Source organism: Nelusetta ayraudi, unplaced genomic scaffold (genome assembly GCF_046127955.1).
Source record: "Nelusetta ayraudi isolate G7.1 ecotype Tasmania unplaced genomic scaffold, CSIRO-AGI_Nayr_v1 ptg000017l, whole genome shotgun sequence".
NCBI lineage: Eukaryota > Metazoa > Chordata > Actinopteri > Tetraodontiformes > Monacanthidae > Nelusetta > Nelusetta ayraudi.
The window spans coordinates 1,357,002-1,373,732 of record NW_027466067.1 but is presented as its reverse complement, the minus strand read 5'-3'; the positions used below and the strand labels follow the sequence as shown (position 1 = coordinate 1,373,732).

General features: G+C 46.2%; 1 protein-coding gene across 1 annotated transcript in view; it reads left to right on the top strand.

The window, feature by feature from the left end:
- The first annotated feature begins 2,104 nt into the window (after nt 1-2,104).
- LOC142887157 (retinoic acid receptor gamma-like) overlaps nt 2,105-16,731 on the top strand; it is a 32,065-nt gene continuing 17,438 nt past the window's right edge. Inside the window, exons 1-2 of the mRNA XM_076024572.1 lie at nt 2,105-2,263; nt 11,970-12,340. Coding sequence (XP_075880687.1) covers nt 12,172-12,340 — 169 coding nt within the window. The 5' untranslated portion in view covers nt 2,105-2,263; nt 11,970-12,171. The remainder of the gene's footprint in view (nt 2,264-11,969; nt 12,341-16,731) is intronic.

The following is a 16,731-nucleotide window of genomic DNA, read 5'->3' as shown; positions in this document are numbered from 1 at the left end:
TACTCCATGAGTTAGTTGGCATACCAGTAACGCAAAAATACATGTAAGACCGATTTGAAAGTCAGATTTTCATAATAGGACCTATTTAAGGTCCTATTACTACCAGGTCAGTAGAAGAGTCTCAGACAGTGGACTAACATCAGAGTGGGATACTCACGGGCTGCATCGTCTCTGTAATTGTTCGCGCTTGCAGTTAATATGACAATGAAGTATGCTGGACCAGAGTTCCAGGAACCCCAACCACCTATCAGGCCCTTCATGGATAACCACATGGTCCTCACAGAGTCTGTGTCAGGAAGCAGATGGATCCTTCCAATCCAGGGGTTGGGAAAGCTTAGTAAGTGGGCCGATAGGTTCCAATTAAACATCAATGGGATACATACCAACCATCTCTGAGAAGCCCAAGGAAGAGCTTGAGAAAAATGTTGAACAGTAGCCTAATGGACTTCATCGGTTCAGTCCATCAACCAGGAACTGAACAACTGGCAAAGATTGGCAGAAGATTGGTGCTTCGGCCTACCAGGCAAGTTTGAAGCATGGATATATCAGAATGGTATTCTTCCAAAGATTGTTGTCTGAGGTTATGACGTTCCAATGTCCCAATGCCCTCCGTAGAGACCTTGGAGAGGAAGTAAGCAGGTGGCTCAGGAGATGGTTGGTTTTGCCCTCTGTGGGAACAGCACAAAGCCCTGGTTGTCACTGAAGTCTCTAGAAGAAGAGGACAAGGGCACATGAATGTGAGAGGTTCTGTCGAGACTCTAAGGTGGCCTAGGCTGGAATGGTGGTGAGGACTCCAAAGAAATTGAGTGCCCAGGATGCTGTGCTGGATGTTAAGTCCGGCTACGCCACAGAGATCTGGTGGTTAGTGGCCTATGGTAAGACATCCTTTGATTAGACTGGAAAGCCACTTGGATGGACCTTTGGCAGTCTGAGCCAAACCAAATCTCCTTCATTATCTGGGCAGTGTGTGATGTCCACTTCATGGTGAATTTGCACTTAAATATACATTTTGTTTTATGACACTTGCTTGTGAAGACGTGCTTTATACATCTTAAATTATGTGTAATTCACTATGTAATTGAAAATGATGTACCACAACATTTTAAAAATGGGTTGTTGATTTCAGCAGCCTCACACAGCTATCCAAAAAAACATCCTTCAGCAAAAAAACTGGGTTTTATCTTTATATTTAAACTCATGTTTTGTTGAACCTTCAATGGGAAACCCCTTCTTAGGTGCATTGAAACTTATCAATAATTTCCCTTTGTGACGTCACAAAGGGTCAGGTCCCGAAACGTGTGTTTCAGTACACACGTTCAGAAAAGTCCGGGACTTTCTGGGGAGAAAACAAATGATTCTGCTTTAATTAAGAGCATAAACACAAATGTTAATTTTGCCACTATCACTGTCATTAGAACAGTCACACTCAAGGTACTCTCTCTTTTCAGGGAGAAAATATGTAGTGACAGTAAGCTACCCTTGATTGGCCCCAGGCTGGGATAGGGGTGTGGGGGGGTTACTGGTTGACCACAGGCACCCAGAGTCAAGGCACCACACACATGACGCTTAAGCCGAGGGCTGATACTGATACTCCCCAAAGGTGCGCAACACCACGCAGCATGTTTTTGTGTGTCCGTTGCGTAGCGTCAATGACCTTGTCGTTACAGCGTGCACATGGATGGTCGGTCTCCGTTTGCCAGAATGCAAAACACGCCGTGTCAATACAATTTTTAGAGTGTACGGCAGCGGCAAAGAAGGAGAGGAGAAAGAGGGAAAGAGAGAGAGAGTGTGTGTATGTGTGTGTGTGTACGAGAGAGAGAGACAAAGAAGGGAGAGGCAGAGAGAGAGGGAGGGGGTGTGGAGGGGGAGGTGGGCAGCAAGCAAGTTGAAACCTAAGCTTTTTGGACCCTATTTTCCCTTCCTCGGGGCATTCTGTGGCTGGTAAAAAATGTGCTGTATATTTGAAGTGTTGGGTCACGTGATGAAGGCAGGGTTTGTGAATCAAAGTACACAATGATTTCAGGAGGAGAGAGAGAGAGGTGGGGGGAGAGAGGGTGTGTGTGTGTGTGTGTGTGTGTGTAAGAGAGAGGGAGAGAGAGAGGGGAAGGAGAGGGAGGCAGAGTGCAACAGGCTGAGCTCTATCGTCACTGCCAGAGGTACTTCTGACTGACAAACACAACTACCAACGCTCTTTCCCACCTCATTCCTCCCATGATTTACCCCCAGTGAGCAGCGGGCTGCCGACAGAAAGTTTCCACTTCTGGTGAGTTTTGGTCTTCGGGATCCTCCTTCTTCAAAAGATTGTTTCCTCCGAAAGTGGTTCGGCTCAGTTGGCGGCGCGTGAGAAGAGAAGATAGAGAGGGAGGACATGTCAGAGCATGAGTGAGACGTGTGTGTGTATGTGTGTGTGTGTGTGTGTGTGTGTGTTTGCTTGTGTGTGTTTGCTTGTGTGTGTTTCTCTCGTGCCTCTCTTTGCTGTTTCTTTCCCTCTGTTTGTGAGTGCGTGCAAGCATGTGTGTGTGTGTGTGTGTGTGTGTGTGTGTGTGTGTCTGTGTGTGTGTGTGTCTGTGCGTCTCTGGGACAGCATGAGAGGAGAGATTGAGTTTCCTGAGGACAGCTTTAATTGAGAACAGAGATTTTCGAGAGAGAGAGAGAGAGAGAGAGAGAGAGGGAGAGAGAGAGAGAGAGAGAGAGAGGGAGAGAGAGAGAGGGAGAGAGAGAGAGGGAGAAAGAACAACAGTAACAGCGAAGGAGGAGAAAGAAAGCTCGCATGTGCTTCACGACTGGGTGTGTGTGTGCGTGTGTGTGTGTTCGATGAACATACGTTTCTGTGTTTACTAACTCTCCTTGTCACGTGTGATTCTTCGCGGTCCCTGAGAAAAAAAAAGAAGAAAAAAGGGCTTAAGCCTGGTTTAGCGAAAGCAGTGTTTTGTGCAAAAATTGGGTCAAAACACACACGGACTCATACTTCATGCTGGTGTTTGTTTTTTTGTTCTGTATGTGTATGTTTTTTTGTTTTTGTTTTATGCCGCTGTGTGTATGCGTGAAGGTCAGACTGGCCGCTCCAGGTGAGCTCGCTCGCCGGCCCATTTATTACCAATCAGCAGACAGAGTGGCGTTCTTTAGCTCGCAGGGCCCTGAGCCAACAGACTGGCTGTCAGCTTTGACGGATCGCTCCATCACCGGTCGCAAATGGCCCAATAGGTCTCTGCCTACCTGAGTATGTCCACACTCAGTCGCTAACCACCGTCCTCACACACACACACACACACACACACACACACACACACACACACACACACACAAGCCTCCAGCCTGCCCATGCGGAAGGTTATGTAAACAGGTTTCCATCAACACAATTAAATAAGCGAGATGGAAGCACTAAAATAGGCTGCTCCGGATATCACAAGACAGTCTGCTGTGTCTGATCGCTAATGCTGCTGCTATGTGTGTGTGTGTGTGTGTGTGTGTGGCGAACAAACTTTCTGACCCCCCTCACCCCTCACCGGACGGAAACACAAGCTAAGTCTGTGTCTGTGAATCATCGCTGCATGGCGTGCGTTTTTTTTTCTCTTCTTTTTTTTTTTTTTTCGTGTGTCCCATAAACAGACGGACGTCCTGATTGATGACGGTGATTAAGACGCTGTTTATTCGCCGGCGACAGTGCCGCACCGCATTCAGCGGAGGAAGTCGCGTTAGCGAGCTCATGAGAAATCAATTGCAAATTAATTTTCCTTCATGTCTGGAGGAATGTCCCGCGTCATCGGAAATAGACCTTCGTGCCTGCGAGCGAGGCGTGAACAGCTGGCGATGGAGATGCTAGGATCGGTTAGCTGTTTTTTTTTTTCTTGAAGCTGGGTTTGATTTTTCTATCATGTCACTTGGTGGCATCTCTACTTTCCTGTCGTCTTGCGGCGTGGCACCTCTTGAACAATGACTCCGAGTGTGTCGGATTCACCTCCTTCAAACTGCGCCTCGATCTAATCTTTGTTCTCCACACGCTCCAGGAATGGCGGCCCCTCGGGCTGAGGAGGCCGTCTGGCTCTCCTCTGCCTCTTTTCCCTTCATCCCCGCTGACTTTTTTTCCTTTCTTCTTCTTCTTTATTTCCTCAATATGGAAAAAAAAAAAAAAAAAGAAGAGGGAGCGTAGGGAGAGGGGAAAGGAAGGGAAGGAGAAGAAGAAGAAAAAAAAACGTCATCTTCTTCGCCGGTCCGTGTCAGCTGAGTTTGATTTTGTACAGTCGTTCTCATGGTCGCTACACATAAGTGGAAAGTCAGGGACTTTGCGGGGGGAAACAAAGAAGCGAGCGTTTCATCATTGTATTCAGGAGGTGGGGGAGTTGGCGGGGCGGGGGGGATACAAACGTTTTCTTGTTCCACAGAGTTAAAAACTTGTCCGGCTGGGTTATTTTAGGATCTCTCTCTGAAGCACAGAGACTCGGAGCGCCTGTGTGGTTGCACTCAATGTGCCATTTTGGCTGTCACCGATTTTTGGAAGTTCGCTCGCAACTTTCTTTCTTTCTTTTTTTTTTTCCTTGCTTGCGTTGCACCTTTTCAGACGTTGAAGAAGTCAAATGTGTCCTAATAAGCAAAAAAGAGCCTCTCAGTGTAGCTCAACTCAGAGGCTTTTTTATTATATTTGTATTTATTGGCATTCATATGTGTTTACACGTCATTTTTTGATTTACATCAAAGGTTTCTTCACCAAATGATTCAAAGTTATTACCATGGTTAAAAAAATCGCAATTTGGCAAGCAGGTTGGATCGCTTCTGACATTCCTCTACACAAATCACAAACACGCTTGGACAGTTCTACTGAGACAGCACGTGCCTTCGATTTTAAATGGATTTCCTTTATTCAGGTTTCTCCCGTGTCTTCTGCACTTGTCCACGTTAAGAGGAAAAACCTATGTCTGAATGAAAGAAAGCTGTAAATCCAACCTCTCTGTGTTTCGCCAGAGTGCCCCCACCACCCCAGGCTGTTCTCTGCCACCGGCAAAAAGTCCTTCCAAGCACAGTCCCTCCAACACACACTCTAATCTCACCCGGCCGACCAGCGGGACGGCCGCAGACTTTGAGCTGTCTGTGTTTGATTCGCGGGGGGTGTCGTCAAGCCGAGGGCTCCACTTTTCACTTTAATACAATATGAAAAGCTGGCCACCAAGTAGCTCAATTAGGTCTGACCCGTGGTCGGGGGCCGCCCAGCCTGGAGCGACAAGGGATCGACCCCCCCGCCCTGACCCGGAGCCCCTCAGGAACCTACAGGGTTGACTTGACATAATGACAACATTATGTGTCCTTATGAAACATTGACTCTCGCCAGTCTCGTCTGGCTCCTCTAGCGCAGCAAACGGAGAATCCACACTGTGTTAGCGCAGCTCTGAAGCCAGGCTTGGATTTATGCACAGGAGTTTTGATGGATGCGCCAATGCAGTGATAATTAATAGTGCAAATGTATGAGGGTGGTGGTGGTCGGGGGTGGGGGGGCGGGTACGGGGTGTTTGGTGGGGGTTCTTTGGAGGGGTGGGATTTGACTACAAAAGTGATTTTTAGCAAGTAAAGATAAGTGTCTTTATGTAAGTGGAATAAATTGCACCTGGAAGCTGGATGACAGGCGGAGAAAATTGAAGAAAGAAAAAAACCAAACACCCCAGGGAAATTTCCTTTACACAGTGAGTCCAGCTCGTGGAAGATCCAAACGATACTGGTGATGGTTTGTGTCACACTGAAAAGACACTGGACACAGCCATTCTTTATCGATAAGAGCGTCTTTGTCCGCCGGATGATTGAATAACAGGCTGACTTGCATCTCACTGAACCTGTAAAATGATACAACTTAATAAAAGCATGGAAACCGAGAGAGAGCAACAAGAGATTGTAGTGGCTATTTGCACGTTCCGATGAAATATTGTTGATGATAATGCTCATTATCTACTTTTATTATATAAAATCCAAAATCCACACAAAGTACACACATGCACACGACACAAGAACAACAGGCAAGCAACAGTCCCTCATCCATTCCAATCCATTTAACGTTTTACCAAAACACAAAATAGGAATCACTTCAGCTTCCCAAAGCTAATGGCCAAGCTTAAAAAAAAAGAGAGACCTTGATGCTAAACCTGACTCTGTTCAAAGGTAACAAGCTCATCTGAGACTTTCTGATTCACGTTTACTCTTCATTTCTTTTTTAAAAAAATTGCGTGAGTTACAGGAAAGTCAGCGGGAGAAAATTTAACTGTGAGCATCATCACACTAAGTCACTAAGCTGCTGTCAGCACAAATCTGTGTGTGTGTGTGAGAGAGAGTGTGTGTGTGCGCGTGCACATTCTGCACATTCGTTTTTTTCCACTAAATGTACAGCGATGTTTAAGCCTAGTTATTTGATCAGGGTCATTTCAGCCATCGGACGGAGTGGAATATTACCAGCGCAGTGTTAACCCGGGGTACTTTTAGCTTTGGGAGACGTAACACGTCTAATAATACTTAAATGCAGCTGGACAGTTTGAACTGTGTTTATTTTTATTTCAACAGGCATCGCGATGGCAATCAATTTGACACGAGGCTGCCAACTGCAGGCTAAAAGGCAAACAATGGAAATCAGATGTCGTTTCTCGGGGTCGAGCACGTTCATTACTGACAAATCGTCTCGGTCAGATGAGAAAAATGTGAGTTCCACTGCAGCCGGAAACATTTTCTGGCTAGCGGATGATTCACTTGTGTAACTCAAAGGACATTTTTTTTATGTGGTGGTTTGACATAAAATATAGTATGGGCATTTCTTGTAAAATCTAATTATGTTGTTTGTGACTGATGGTTCTTGTGTGTTTTTCTCCTGGTAATGGTTTCTGTGCGACGGCGCAGATATTTTCTCCCCCCGGAGTGTTCGAAAAACAGCTCATCTCTGGCTGCATTTGCACAGAATGAGGCAGATTTGATTGTGGTTTCATGGTTTGCTGCTAATTGTCTCATCCGAAGTCATGGTTTTACTTACATTTGGCTGCGTTTGGGGGGAGTTTCTGGAGTTGCGCGCTCCCTGAGACTCTTGCTCTTTCAGCTTGCGCTGCGGTTTCAGACATAGAGTTTGTATTCAAGTTCATCGTACACCCGTGTCTGCACGGATGCGTCTGAGAGCCCGACAGAGCCGCTGAGACAAATGTGAGTTATCAGACGGGCTAGTCAGTGGAAGAACTTGTGGCAAGAGCTCTAAGGGGAAAATCAAAAACCAAAAACAATACTTAAAGAAAAGTTTATGTTAATTTAGAACTGCTTACGGTCGTTAATGGGGCATAAGTAGCAGCGACTGTCGGCTGGAAAATAAACAAATGAGTAAATTAAAGATTATTATTGAATGAAGATATGATCTTGTGACCAATTTTCGCTGCCAGCACTAATCAGTCCCACAATTGAACACAACACAAAGGCGCCGTCATGTGATGAGGGGCAGTTTGTTTACCACCCTGTTGTGCGCTCCCCTCTCATTGTGGCTCTGACAAGCCTCTGCAACAAACACCAGTGGCGTGTGTACATTCCAGAGTGTGTAGGAGTGATTTCCCGTGTATTTTTAGGCCTTTAACTGGAGGGTGGCATGAGGGCTGAAAAGACGGTGACACGACGTGACCCTGGCACCGTTCACAGTCAGGCTGGACTAATCGCCATCGTGTCGGTTCCAGCAAAACTGCAGAAATAATCTTTCTTAGCATCACATGACACATTAGCAGTTGTTGGCCAGCTGGGACACTGATCCCAGACACCTCAGCAGTCCAGCGGATGGTTTCCTCTATTTTGCCCTCTTTAAGTCCCACACTGGCCAAAGTTGCCATATTCCCTCACAAAGTCTTTCCTCCTCACTCGAGACATTTTTCGTCAGACAAAGAAAGACAAAACAAAACAAACATGCAGATTTCAGCTGGGAAGTTTGTTTAGAAAAATGGCTGAAGGCCAATTTCATAAACATTGAGAAAACACTAAACTTAAGGGTTTAAGTTGATTTAGATAAAGTCGTCTACATTTCACAAAAGAGTGTTTTTAAATCAATTGTTTTTCCACAATGTACTTTATGTCTTGATTTTTTTTTTTTTTTTTCAAATGGCAGAGTGGCTGAAGAGTGTTTTTTACGCAGCATTTTACTCTGTCTGCAACACGTCCAGTCGCGTAAATCCTCCTGTCGTTCCCCTCCGTGGACTGTGAGACATGACTTTTTCTGCTCATAAAGCTCCAGAAATAATAAAAAAAAACAAAAACAAAAAATGCCTCAGCAAAGAGTGTGGTTTTCGAAGGTACGACCGAAATGTTCCTGTTTGTCAGAGGGCAGGAGGGAAAAAAAGCTAAAATGACTTTTGCCAGTTGGAAGAGGTTTCGCATTCGGCACGCTGGAAACGAAACGGCGGCGGCAGCATCGTGTTCCTCATATTACAGTCACGAGTCACGCAGCGGTTCGACTTCGCAGTAAATATGAAGGTGTTTGTTTTCTCCAACGCGGCTGTTTAAGATGCCAAAAGTGCACCTGCGGTGCAACGGACTCCATCGGACGTAACCTTTAATTGCGTTGCTGCAAGTTCCACAAACGACTCCTAAAAAAAAAAAAAAAAAAATAGCACACAAAGCATCACGACTGGATCAACAACATGCTGGGTGCGTTGACGTGGCCCCCAGGCGTCAAGTTTGATGGGAATTCTGGAGAAGAGCAAACAGTTTGTGTTGAATGTTCGGTTGCAGTTTGCTGGGAAAATAAAGGACGGCGTTTGTTTATTTAATTTCGTTTTTCACTTTTATTGAACACCACAGCCGCTTTTGTACGTGTTCATAGTCTGGGTGGGGGGGGGGGGGGAGGCATCAGTTGTGCTTTTTTTCAAAGCTGGGCCCTCACCAGCCGACCCAGTCTGACCCGTGCCAGCCAGGTCTCATAAAAGCAGCATTGAGGCCCAGAGGCCTGCAGACACAGCACTGCTTTTGTCGCCCCTCACGGCCAAGGTGTATTCCCCCCCTGGGGGGTGGGGGGAGCAGGGGGGGAGCAGGTTGGGGAGGTGTTGCTCATTAGGGCGAAAGAAAGCATTCCTTGGCTGGGGCGCACATTATTTCATAGTTTATTGGTGGAAATAAAACAGTTTATTTTTATGTATGTTTTCTGGAGGCCATGCTGTTTCCATTCCGCCGCTCATTAATCCTCATTCTGGTATGGCTCTAATTAATGGGACTCTGTTCGCGTCCTCAACGCGCTCTGCCAGATGCTCGACTCGCCCTCCAATAAACTTGCCTTCGCTCTCCCTCCTTCCTTCCTTCTTTCTTTCTTTCGTTCCTTACTTCATTCTTTCTTCCTTACTCACTCTCTTTCCCTCTTGCTTTTCGACATCCTTACTTTCTTTTCCTCTCATTTCCTCATCTTTTTCCATATTTTTTTCCTGCTTTAAACTCTGTGCCCTCCCCCTGCCCCCCCCCCCCTCTCTGCCTTCCTCCATCTCCATCTTTCTCATACATCTGGCTTTCATGCAAGCTATTTCTGCCTTTTGAATTTGATTGGTCAAAGGGGGGGCAAACCAAAGGACTCTGAGGGCTGTTTGTGGAAGGATTCTCCATTTTCTTTCTTCTTTCTTCCTTTTTTTTCAACTCCTTCATTCTTCAAGGTCAATTGCAGCTTTCAATGGTGCTTCAGCATGTGTGAACGCACTGCGTTTTCCGCTGATTACTCGGCCACGGACATGATTAAAGTCACAGAACATCTGTGTGCGTTCACTCCTCGGCTGCCCTGCGTGTCCGTGCTTGCATCGCTTGCGCCCTGACACTTTTTTTTTTTTTTTTTTCTTACGGAGGCATGCGTATGCATATGTTTATGCAACAAAAAAAGTGGCCATTCCGCGCCATGCGTGTAATTGCTTTTATAACCACTACGCGCTGTGTCCAACCTGTGTTTGACATTCTTTTGATGGTCGAACAAAAAAGCTCTTTGTGGAAAATAGATGCAGGGGCTCCCTGACTGGCCCTCACAGGGAAGGGAAACCGCAGCAGAGCCGGGCGCCTTTCAGGGAAAATGTCAATATGGGAAATATGACTTTAAAAACAACACTCGCAGTGCTAACTCCGTGGCTGCCGTGTGAATGTTTCATTTGCGCTGGACAGTGTGTGTGTGTGTGTGTGTGTGTGTGTGTGTGTGTGTGTGTGGGAAGAAATGGCCACTGCGACAACAGAGAGATGCAGAACTATTTAACATAGTGGGGCAGACATCTGACTGTTTTTCTAATAGAGAGTATTTTTGTATTTACATAGGATTTTCATTTCAAGTTTAAAAGCTGAACCCACCTGGAAACAAGCATTAGCGTTCGCACATCGCCGGTGTTCACCCTGTTCACTCTTTCTGTCCCTTTTTTCTAACTGGAGCTGTGCAGGAGCTGTAAAACTGCAGCGCTGAAGATGAAAAAAATCAAATGCTTTATTTGTTGTATGTTTGGAAAGTCCATTTTTCTTCTTCTGCTTGGACCATTTCTCAGAGAGCACATCGTGGAGATGCTGTTCAGGGAATCAGTGCTTAGCGACGTCACAAAGTCTGTCAAAAACTCCCCCAGCTGCAGGACAGGCGCCCACCGCCAGGTGTTTGTTCCACGGAGGGCATTTGTGTCGCCCCCTTCCTGACATGCGGAAGGTGCAGCAATGATCACTTTTTTTGCCCGTAGCAAAAACCTTTATAGAGGGCTCCTGGAAACAGGCGGCTAAATGTGTTTGCATATACAGTACTGGTTAACTAGTTGGTGATCACTTTTAAAAAGTCACTCCACTAAGAAAAATAAGGACTAGAACAGTGGTTCTCAACTGGTGGAGTCACAGGACCCACAATTTGTTCCTGATAATCATAATGACAGTGAAGTCGCTGTGAATTTATTCCACAAAAATAGAACAATCGTGTAACTATACAGATTGCATTTATCCAGTCATATGAATGAATTGAATTGTGTGTCCTTCAAAATAAATGCCCAACATTTCTCCATAAATATATATATATATGTATTTATTTATTTTTTTTAAAAAGGGGAAACTGCCCATGAAGCCGCGACCCAATCAAAACAGTGCCGTAACCCACTTTTTGGGTCACAATCCACCAGTTGCGGGAACATTGGACTAGAAGCGGCCCGCGACGGTGTCCAGTGCGTTCTTCACAGAAAGGGCTCACAAAATGATCGGTGTCTCGCTCTGGGCCTTCCTCTCTCCCGGTGTCGGGAGTCCCAGGCTGAACAGGCCCAAAACAACAAGACATTCTTTGGTCCTTTGGCTCTGGGCTGTATTTACCAGAGCTCCATCAGAGAGTTAAGCTCCACCTATTCATGAAAACAACGAAGGGGATGACAGAGGGGGAGGGGCTGCCCTCATTTCACTTTTTTCTTTTTTGGGGGGTAACTGGGGGAGTCGGGTGAGGTGTGTGTGTGTGGGGGGCGGGGGGGGGGGGGATCACAGAGTCACTATGAGAGGAGTTGACAGGGAGACGTCACAGGCCTCAGAATGGATCTGTTGGATCTTGTCTGGGTGGCTCTGCTCTGAGTGGGGTGAGAGTCACTGCTGTGTGAGAGTCGCTGCTGAAGGGTTAATTGTGCCCATGTTGTTGTGGCCGCTTGGCTGGCAGAGAGGAACAGAGGGCGCCTTCATCGCGCAGCCCTGCTGATTGAAATCATATGGCATTGCCCTGAAATCAGCCTCACCACTTTGAAGACAGACTCAAAGCAGAGAAGCTCCGGCGCCTCCTCTTCCTTCTCCTCCTCCTACTCCTCCCTCTCCTCCTCTTACTCCTCTTCCTCCTCCTCCTCCTCCACCTCCTCCGCCTCCCTCTAGTCCTCTTCCTCCTCCCTCTTTCTCCTCCTCTTACTCCTCTTCGGTCTCCTTCACTTTCTTTGCAACTATACAATTTTTGGTTGTTGTTTTTTTCAGTTAGTTTTTAAGCTCTTCATCTAACGTTCTCCTTCTCTTTCCCTCTATTTCTGCAGAGATCCTCCTCCCGCTCTCCCCCGTGTCCCACCTTGCTGCTGCAGCAGAGGAGCTGTGGGCGGACTGGTTGTCTGGATGGCAGCGGCCCGTCCACGACCCACCTCAGGCCCCTGAACTCTGGACGAGGAGACGAACCGGCTCACAGAGAGGAGGAGTCACTTTGGAAGCAGAAAAGAAACAAAGCTCCATCAATTTTCCACAATGGCCACCAACAGGGAGCACCAGCTGCGTCACATGGCCGAGTTCCCCCGCGCCATGTACCCCTTTACCTTTAACTCCATGCGCAGCCACTCGCCCTTTGACCTTCTGGCCAGCAGCCACCTCTTCGGCCGTTTCGGAGCGGATCTTCCCAAAGAGATGGCGGCACTGTGTAAGTAACACGTCTGGTTTTATTATTTCTTCGATTGTATGTGTGACAGGCATTTCTCAGGTTCTCGGAACATTTCCGGGAAAATATATTAGTCAAGCGCGGAGCTCAAGAGTCGCGTGAGGCTTTTTTGATAGATTTTCACCAGGGTTCTGACTTTACTCTTTTCCAAAATGGTGCAACAGCTCCAAAATATCAGCAGTCTGCGATTCAGTCTACAGTGTAGTTTAATAGTAAAGAAGAGAAGAGACGGAGTTCTCACTTTTGAAGTGATTATGGGGGGTGGGGGGGGAATGATGTCAGAGCTGCTTTATGCTATATTTTTTTTCTCTCCCATGAGTGTGTTTCTTTCAGATTCAACACAGAAAGACACACACATAAAACCTTGAAAAAAAAAATTAGACATGGCTGATGAAAGAATTTTCTATTCCCGCTATGAAAAACAGGGTGTTGTCAATGAGGTCCATTGTAAGCCATAGGAGGCGCTGTTGGACTGCACAGAGAGAGGCCGTGGATTCCTCACAAGCGCTCACAACAGGCTGAGATGATGGCCACTTACAAAAGACTCACAAAGAATTTGGAGACAGACTTTGTGGAAACACAAAGTTGTGCAATGAATGAAAAATGTCTTTGCCACATGGCTTTCTGGTTCTTTCAAACACTTGCAGCTTTTGAAAATAAGTTCACAAAATTAAGCATGTTAAGAGGGATTTATAGACATAGTTCTTTTTTTTGTAATTCACCCCAGGTCTCTTTAACAATATGCAGCTAAATCGTTTAAAATAAATCACTTTTTATTTTCTCTGCAATTTGACAGATTTAAATAATTATTGCATTCTGCGTCACTTTTGCAGACAGTCTGACAATTTATTATCATTTTTTATTAGTCCACAGCACTGACCGTGCAAAGAGATATTTAAAGTTTACTGCTGTAGTCCCGCACTGGGCGAATGTGTATGTAGATGCAAACGCTGGAGATCAAAAACCTTGGACAGAGACTTGTTTTCAAAGACGACTCTGTGACGCTCCTGCCTTCTGTTGGTGTCAGTCATCCATCCTGTCACCATCCCTGCTGTTGTCTGTTATTGGGTTTGTCTCATCTGCTGTCTGTGCGAAATAATGAGAGGGAAATGCAGAGAACCTGGCAGATCACACGGATGAGTTGACAAGTTGACGCCGTCATTTACAAAAAAAAAGAAGTACACAGCGCAACGAAACCAGAACAACTGTCGTAGTAATGAGTTGTCCATTGTCTTCTGGCATGGTGCTGTAGTGTGTGTGTGTGTGTGTGTGTGTGTGTGTGTGTGTGTGTGTGTAAGACAGTGAGTTTAGAGATTGGCACAAGATAAAAACTAGAATCCTGGAAAAGTGATAATGATGATGATGATGATGATGATGATCAAGAGGCATTGATTGTCAGGTCACCTTGACAGATAACGATGTGTTTCAGCCACAGCACACAAGCCCTCGTTTGGTATGAAAGTCAGCTTCTGGAAAATTAGAGATGAAATCCAGCTGAATGTTTGCTGTGGATATTAAGAGATTCTCTGCACTGACTTCGTGTGACTTGTTTGAGTTTAGTTGTTCTGTTTGGGTCGGTACACAACTGAATTTGTCCCCCCACATGATGGCCAGTATATCATAATTCATATTTTACGAGAACATACAGTAATTCACAAAAAAGTAGGATTTGCAAAGACAAAACAGCCACTGAATGAACTTTGATCATCCGATCTATCAAAGCATTGAAACACATATTCACAAGGAGCATTTGCAGCGAACAAAAGGCCTAGGGAATAAATCACATGAACAAATTTGAACATAATCTCCATATTTCAAAAACTACAACATAAACTACAGACAATAGGCGGTCACTCAGTACAACTGGCCTAATAAAGGCGACACAGAACCTCACTCAGCTCTAGTCGACTAGAGATGCTCGGCCTCAGTCAGTGCCGCTGGGAACAGCGCTGCACTTGGGACAAATGAACACAGGGCGACTCATTCTGGGTGACTCGAGACACAGAGGCCTTTCACTGCTAGTCATATTGATCTGCCATAACAACACATAAGGGACACAAATCAAGATAGTAGATTTACACAGACACTGCTTATCCTGCACTCACGGTGCCTGAGGTGATGCTAGAGTCTGACCCACTGACCGTAGGGTGAGGTTGAGGTTCAGCTAGGAGAAATTGTGGGTACAACACAGGGGCTGGAGAGGAGAAACAGGGGCTCGTGTACTGTGTACATGCAATTACGATTTAGAGCTGCCAAACGGTCAAATAACATCTTTGGACAGTGGGATCGGTCAAAATGAGAAATAAATAAGTGCATTTATTGCTGCTGGCATTATCACCAATAACCCTCAGCTAGTCGTCTCTATGTTTTGCACCAGGCAGGCACGCAGGGAACAACCAAGTGGAGCTTTAGCAGCAGGATTTCTGCGCTTGCTCGCATCAGAAGTCGTTCACGAAGTCGTTCATTTCCTCTGAAGTCAGAGAGTCCACAGACTTCCACTGCCATCGCTGGACTCTAAGAGTGGACGCCTCGTCCAAAACCCCAACAACACTGCCAACAGACAAGTCGCCACTTTGCAGCGAGGATAGTTGCAGTATTCTTTAAATGGTTTAAAGACCTTCTGCACAAAGAAGCAGGCAAATGTTTGTTGTGCTGCTTCCTGGACTAAACTTTCACACAACTAATTTTAAAAGATAGATAGACTCAACTTTTACTGGGAGATACCACAAATGGGATTGACGGAACATTGTACTTGCGTGTTCTTTGAATTATTGGAACAACTTCATTCAAAAGCCCATTTCAGTGCTGAGCTCCAGCTCTTCTCTCTCTTCTCTCTGTGGGAACCGAAAGTGTTGGAGTTGTAAGAAGCATCTTTCATGGATATTTTCTGCTCAGGCCTTTGCCCCTGTGGGGGAAATATAGAAAGACTATTGACTTCTTGATTTCCTCATGAGCAGCTACTAAGTATTGTCCGGGTTCAAAGGAGAAGCAGTGGAGCTCCATGGTGATCACAGTGAACATCATGTTCTTTGGTTTTTTGGTGCAAGTCACATTTTGTTCTTTCTAGTGTGTGTGTGTGTGTGTGTGTGTGTGTGTGTGTGTGTGTGTGTGTGCTTGCGCACGCACGCACGTGCACGTGCGCGGCAAGGAGGCCATATTAGTAACTTGAACCTGGAGGCGCCGAGTGAGAACGCTGCGTGTTTTCCTTTGCGTCTTTCATCGCGGGCACTCTGTTTAAGCACATACGCACATTATGGGCCACTCGCGCACGTACACACACACACACACACACACACACACACACACACACACAAAGAAATCAACGCAGCCTCTCTCGGGGTGTCACATTCCAAGGCCTGCGAATATCACGAATCAGCGCAGTGCCGCCCCGGTTGGTGGTGCCGCGCGCGCACACACACACACACACACACATTTTGCGTGAAACTCTATTTGTGTGTTTGTGTGCGGCCGCATAGTGAGTCTCGCTTCGAGCACAAATACTTGTGGTGGAGTCGAAGGAGCCGCTGGTGGAAATACAGAGAGAGGAGAGAGAACAGGGGCCATTGTCTGACTCTGTGTGTGTGTGTGTGTGTGTGTGTGTGTGTGTGTGTGTCTGTGTGTGTGTGTGTGTGTCTGTGTGTGTGTGTGTGTGTGTGTGTTCTTGTCGACGTTGTGGCTTTGTGAAGAGCTGAAGAACCTGATTGTGAATAGTTGTAACATGACTCGCTTCTCTTGCAAGTCGTGTCTACGCCAAAGTTGCCAGAAGCTGCAGGTAACAAACGAAGTGTGTGTGTGTCTGTGTGTGTGTGTGTGTGTGTGTGTGTGTGTGTGTGTGTGTGTGTGTGTGTGTGCGTGCGTGCGTGGTGGGGAGGGTGTAATAATTGTCTCAAGGTGTGGAGGGAGCCCAGGCGGGCTGAGGGCGTGCAGAGTCCACTCCCCTCACTGTCACCATACACATGCATCAATACACTGTGTAAACAACAACAAGAGAAAAGTAGCAAATGGCATTTAAAAAAAAAAAAGAACTGTCAAATGATAAAATATCTCCAGGGAGAAAAAACACGGGCGTACAAACAAAAAACAAGTCGGGGAAGGAAAAACAGGGGGTTGTGTGTGTGTGTGTGTGTGTGTGTGTGTGTGTGTGTGTGTGGGGAGGTTATGGGGGGGGGGATCTAAAAAATTCCAAACACACAGGAGCCACATGCAAAGCCACAGGCGATACAATTTGGAAAGTTACTGTGTGTGTGTGTGTGTGTGTGTGTGTGTGTGTGTGTGTGTGTGTGTGTGTGTGTGTGGAGAAGGGGAGTTTTAATACCCCAGTGGGAATTTCTTCCAGAGTTCATCCCTCTTGAACCGGGGAAGAGGAGGAGTAA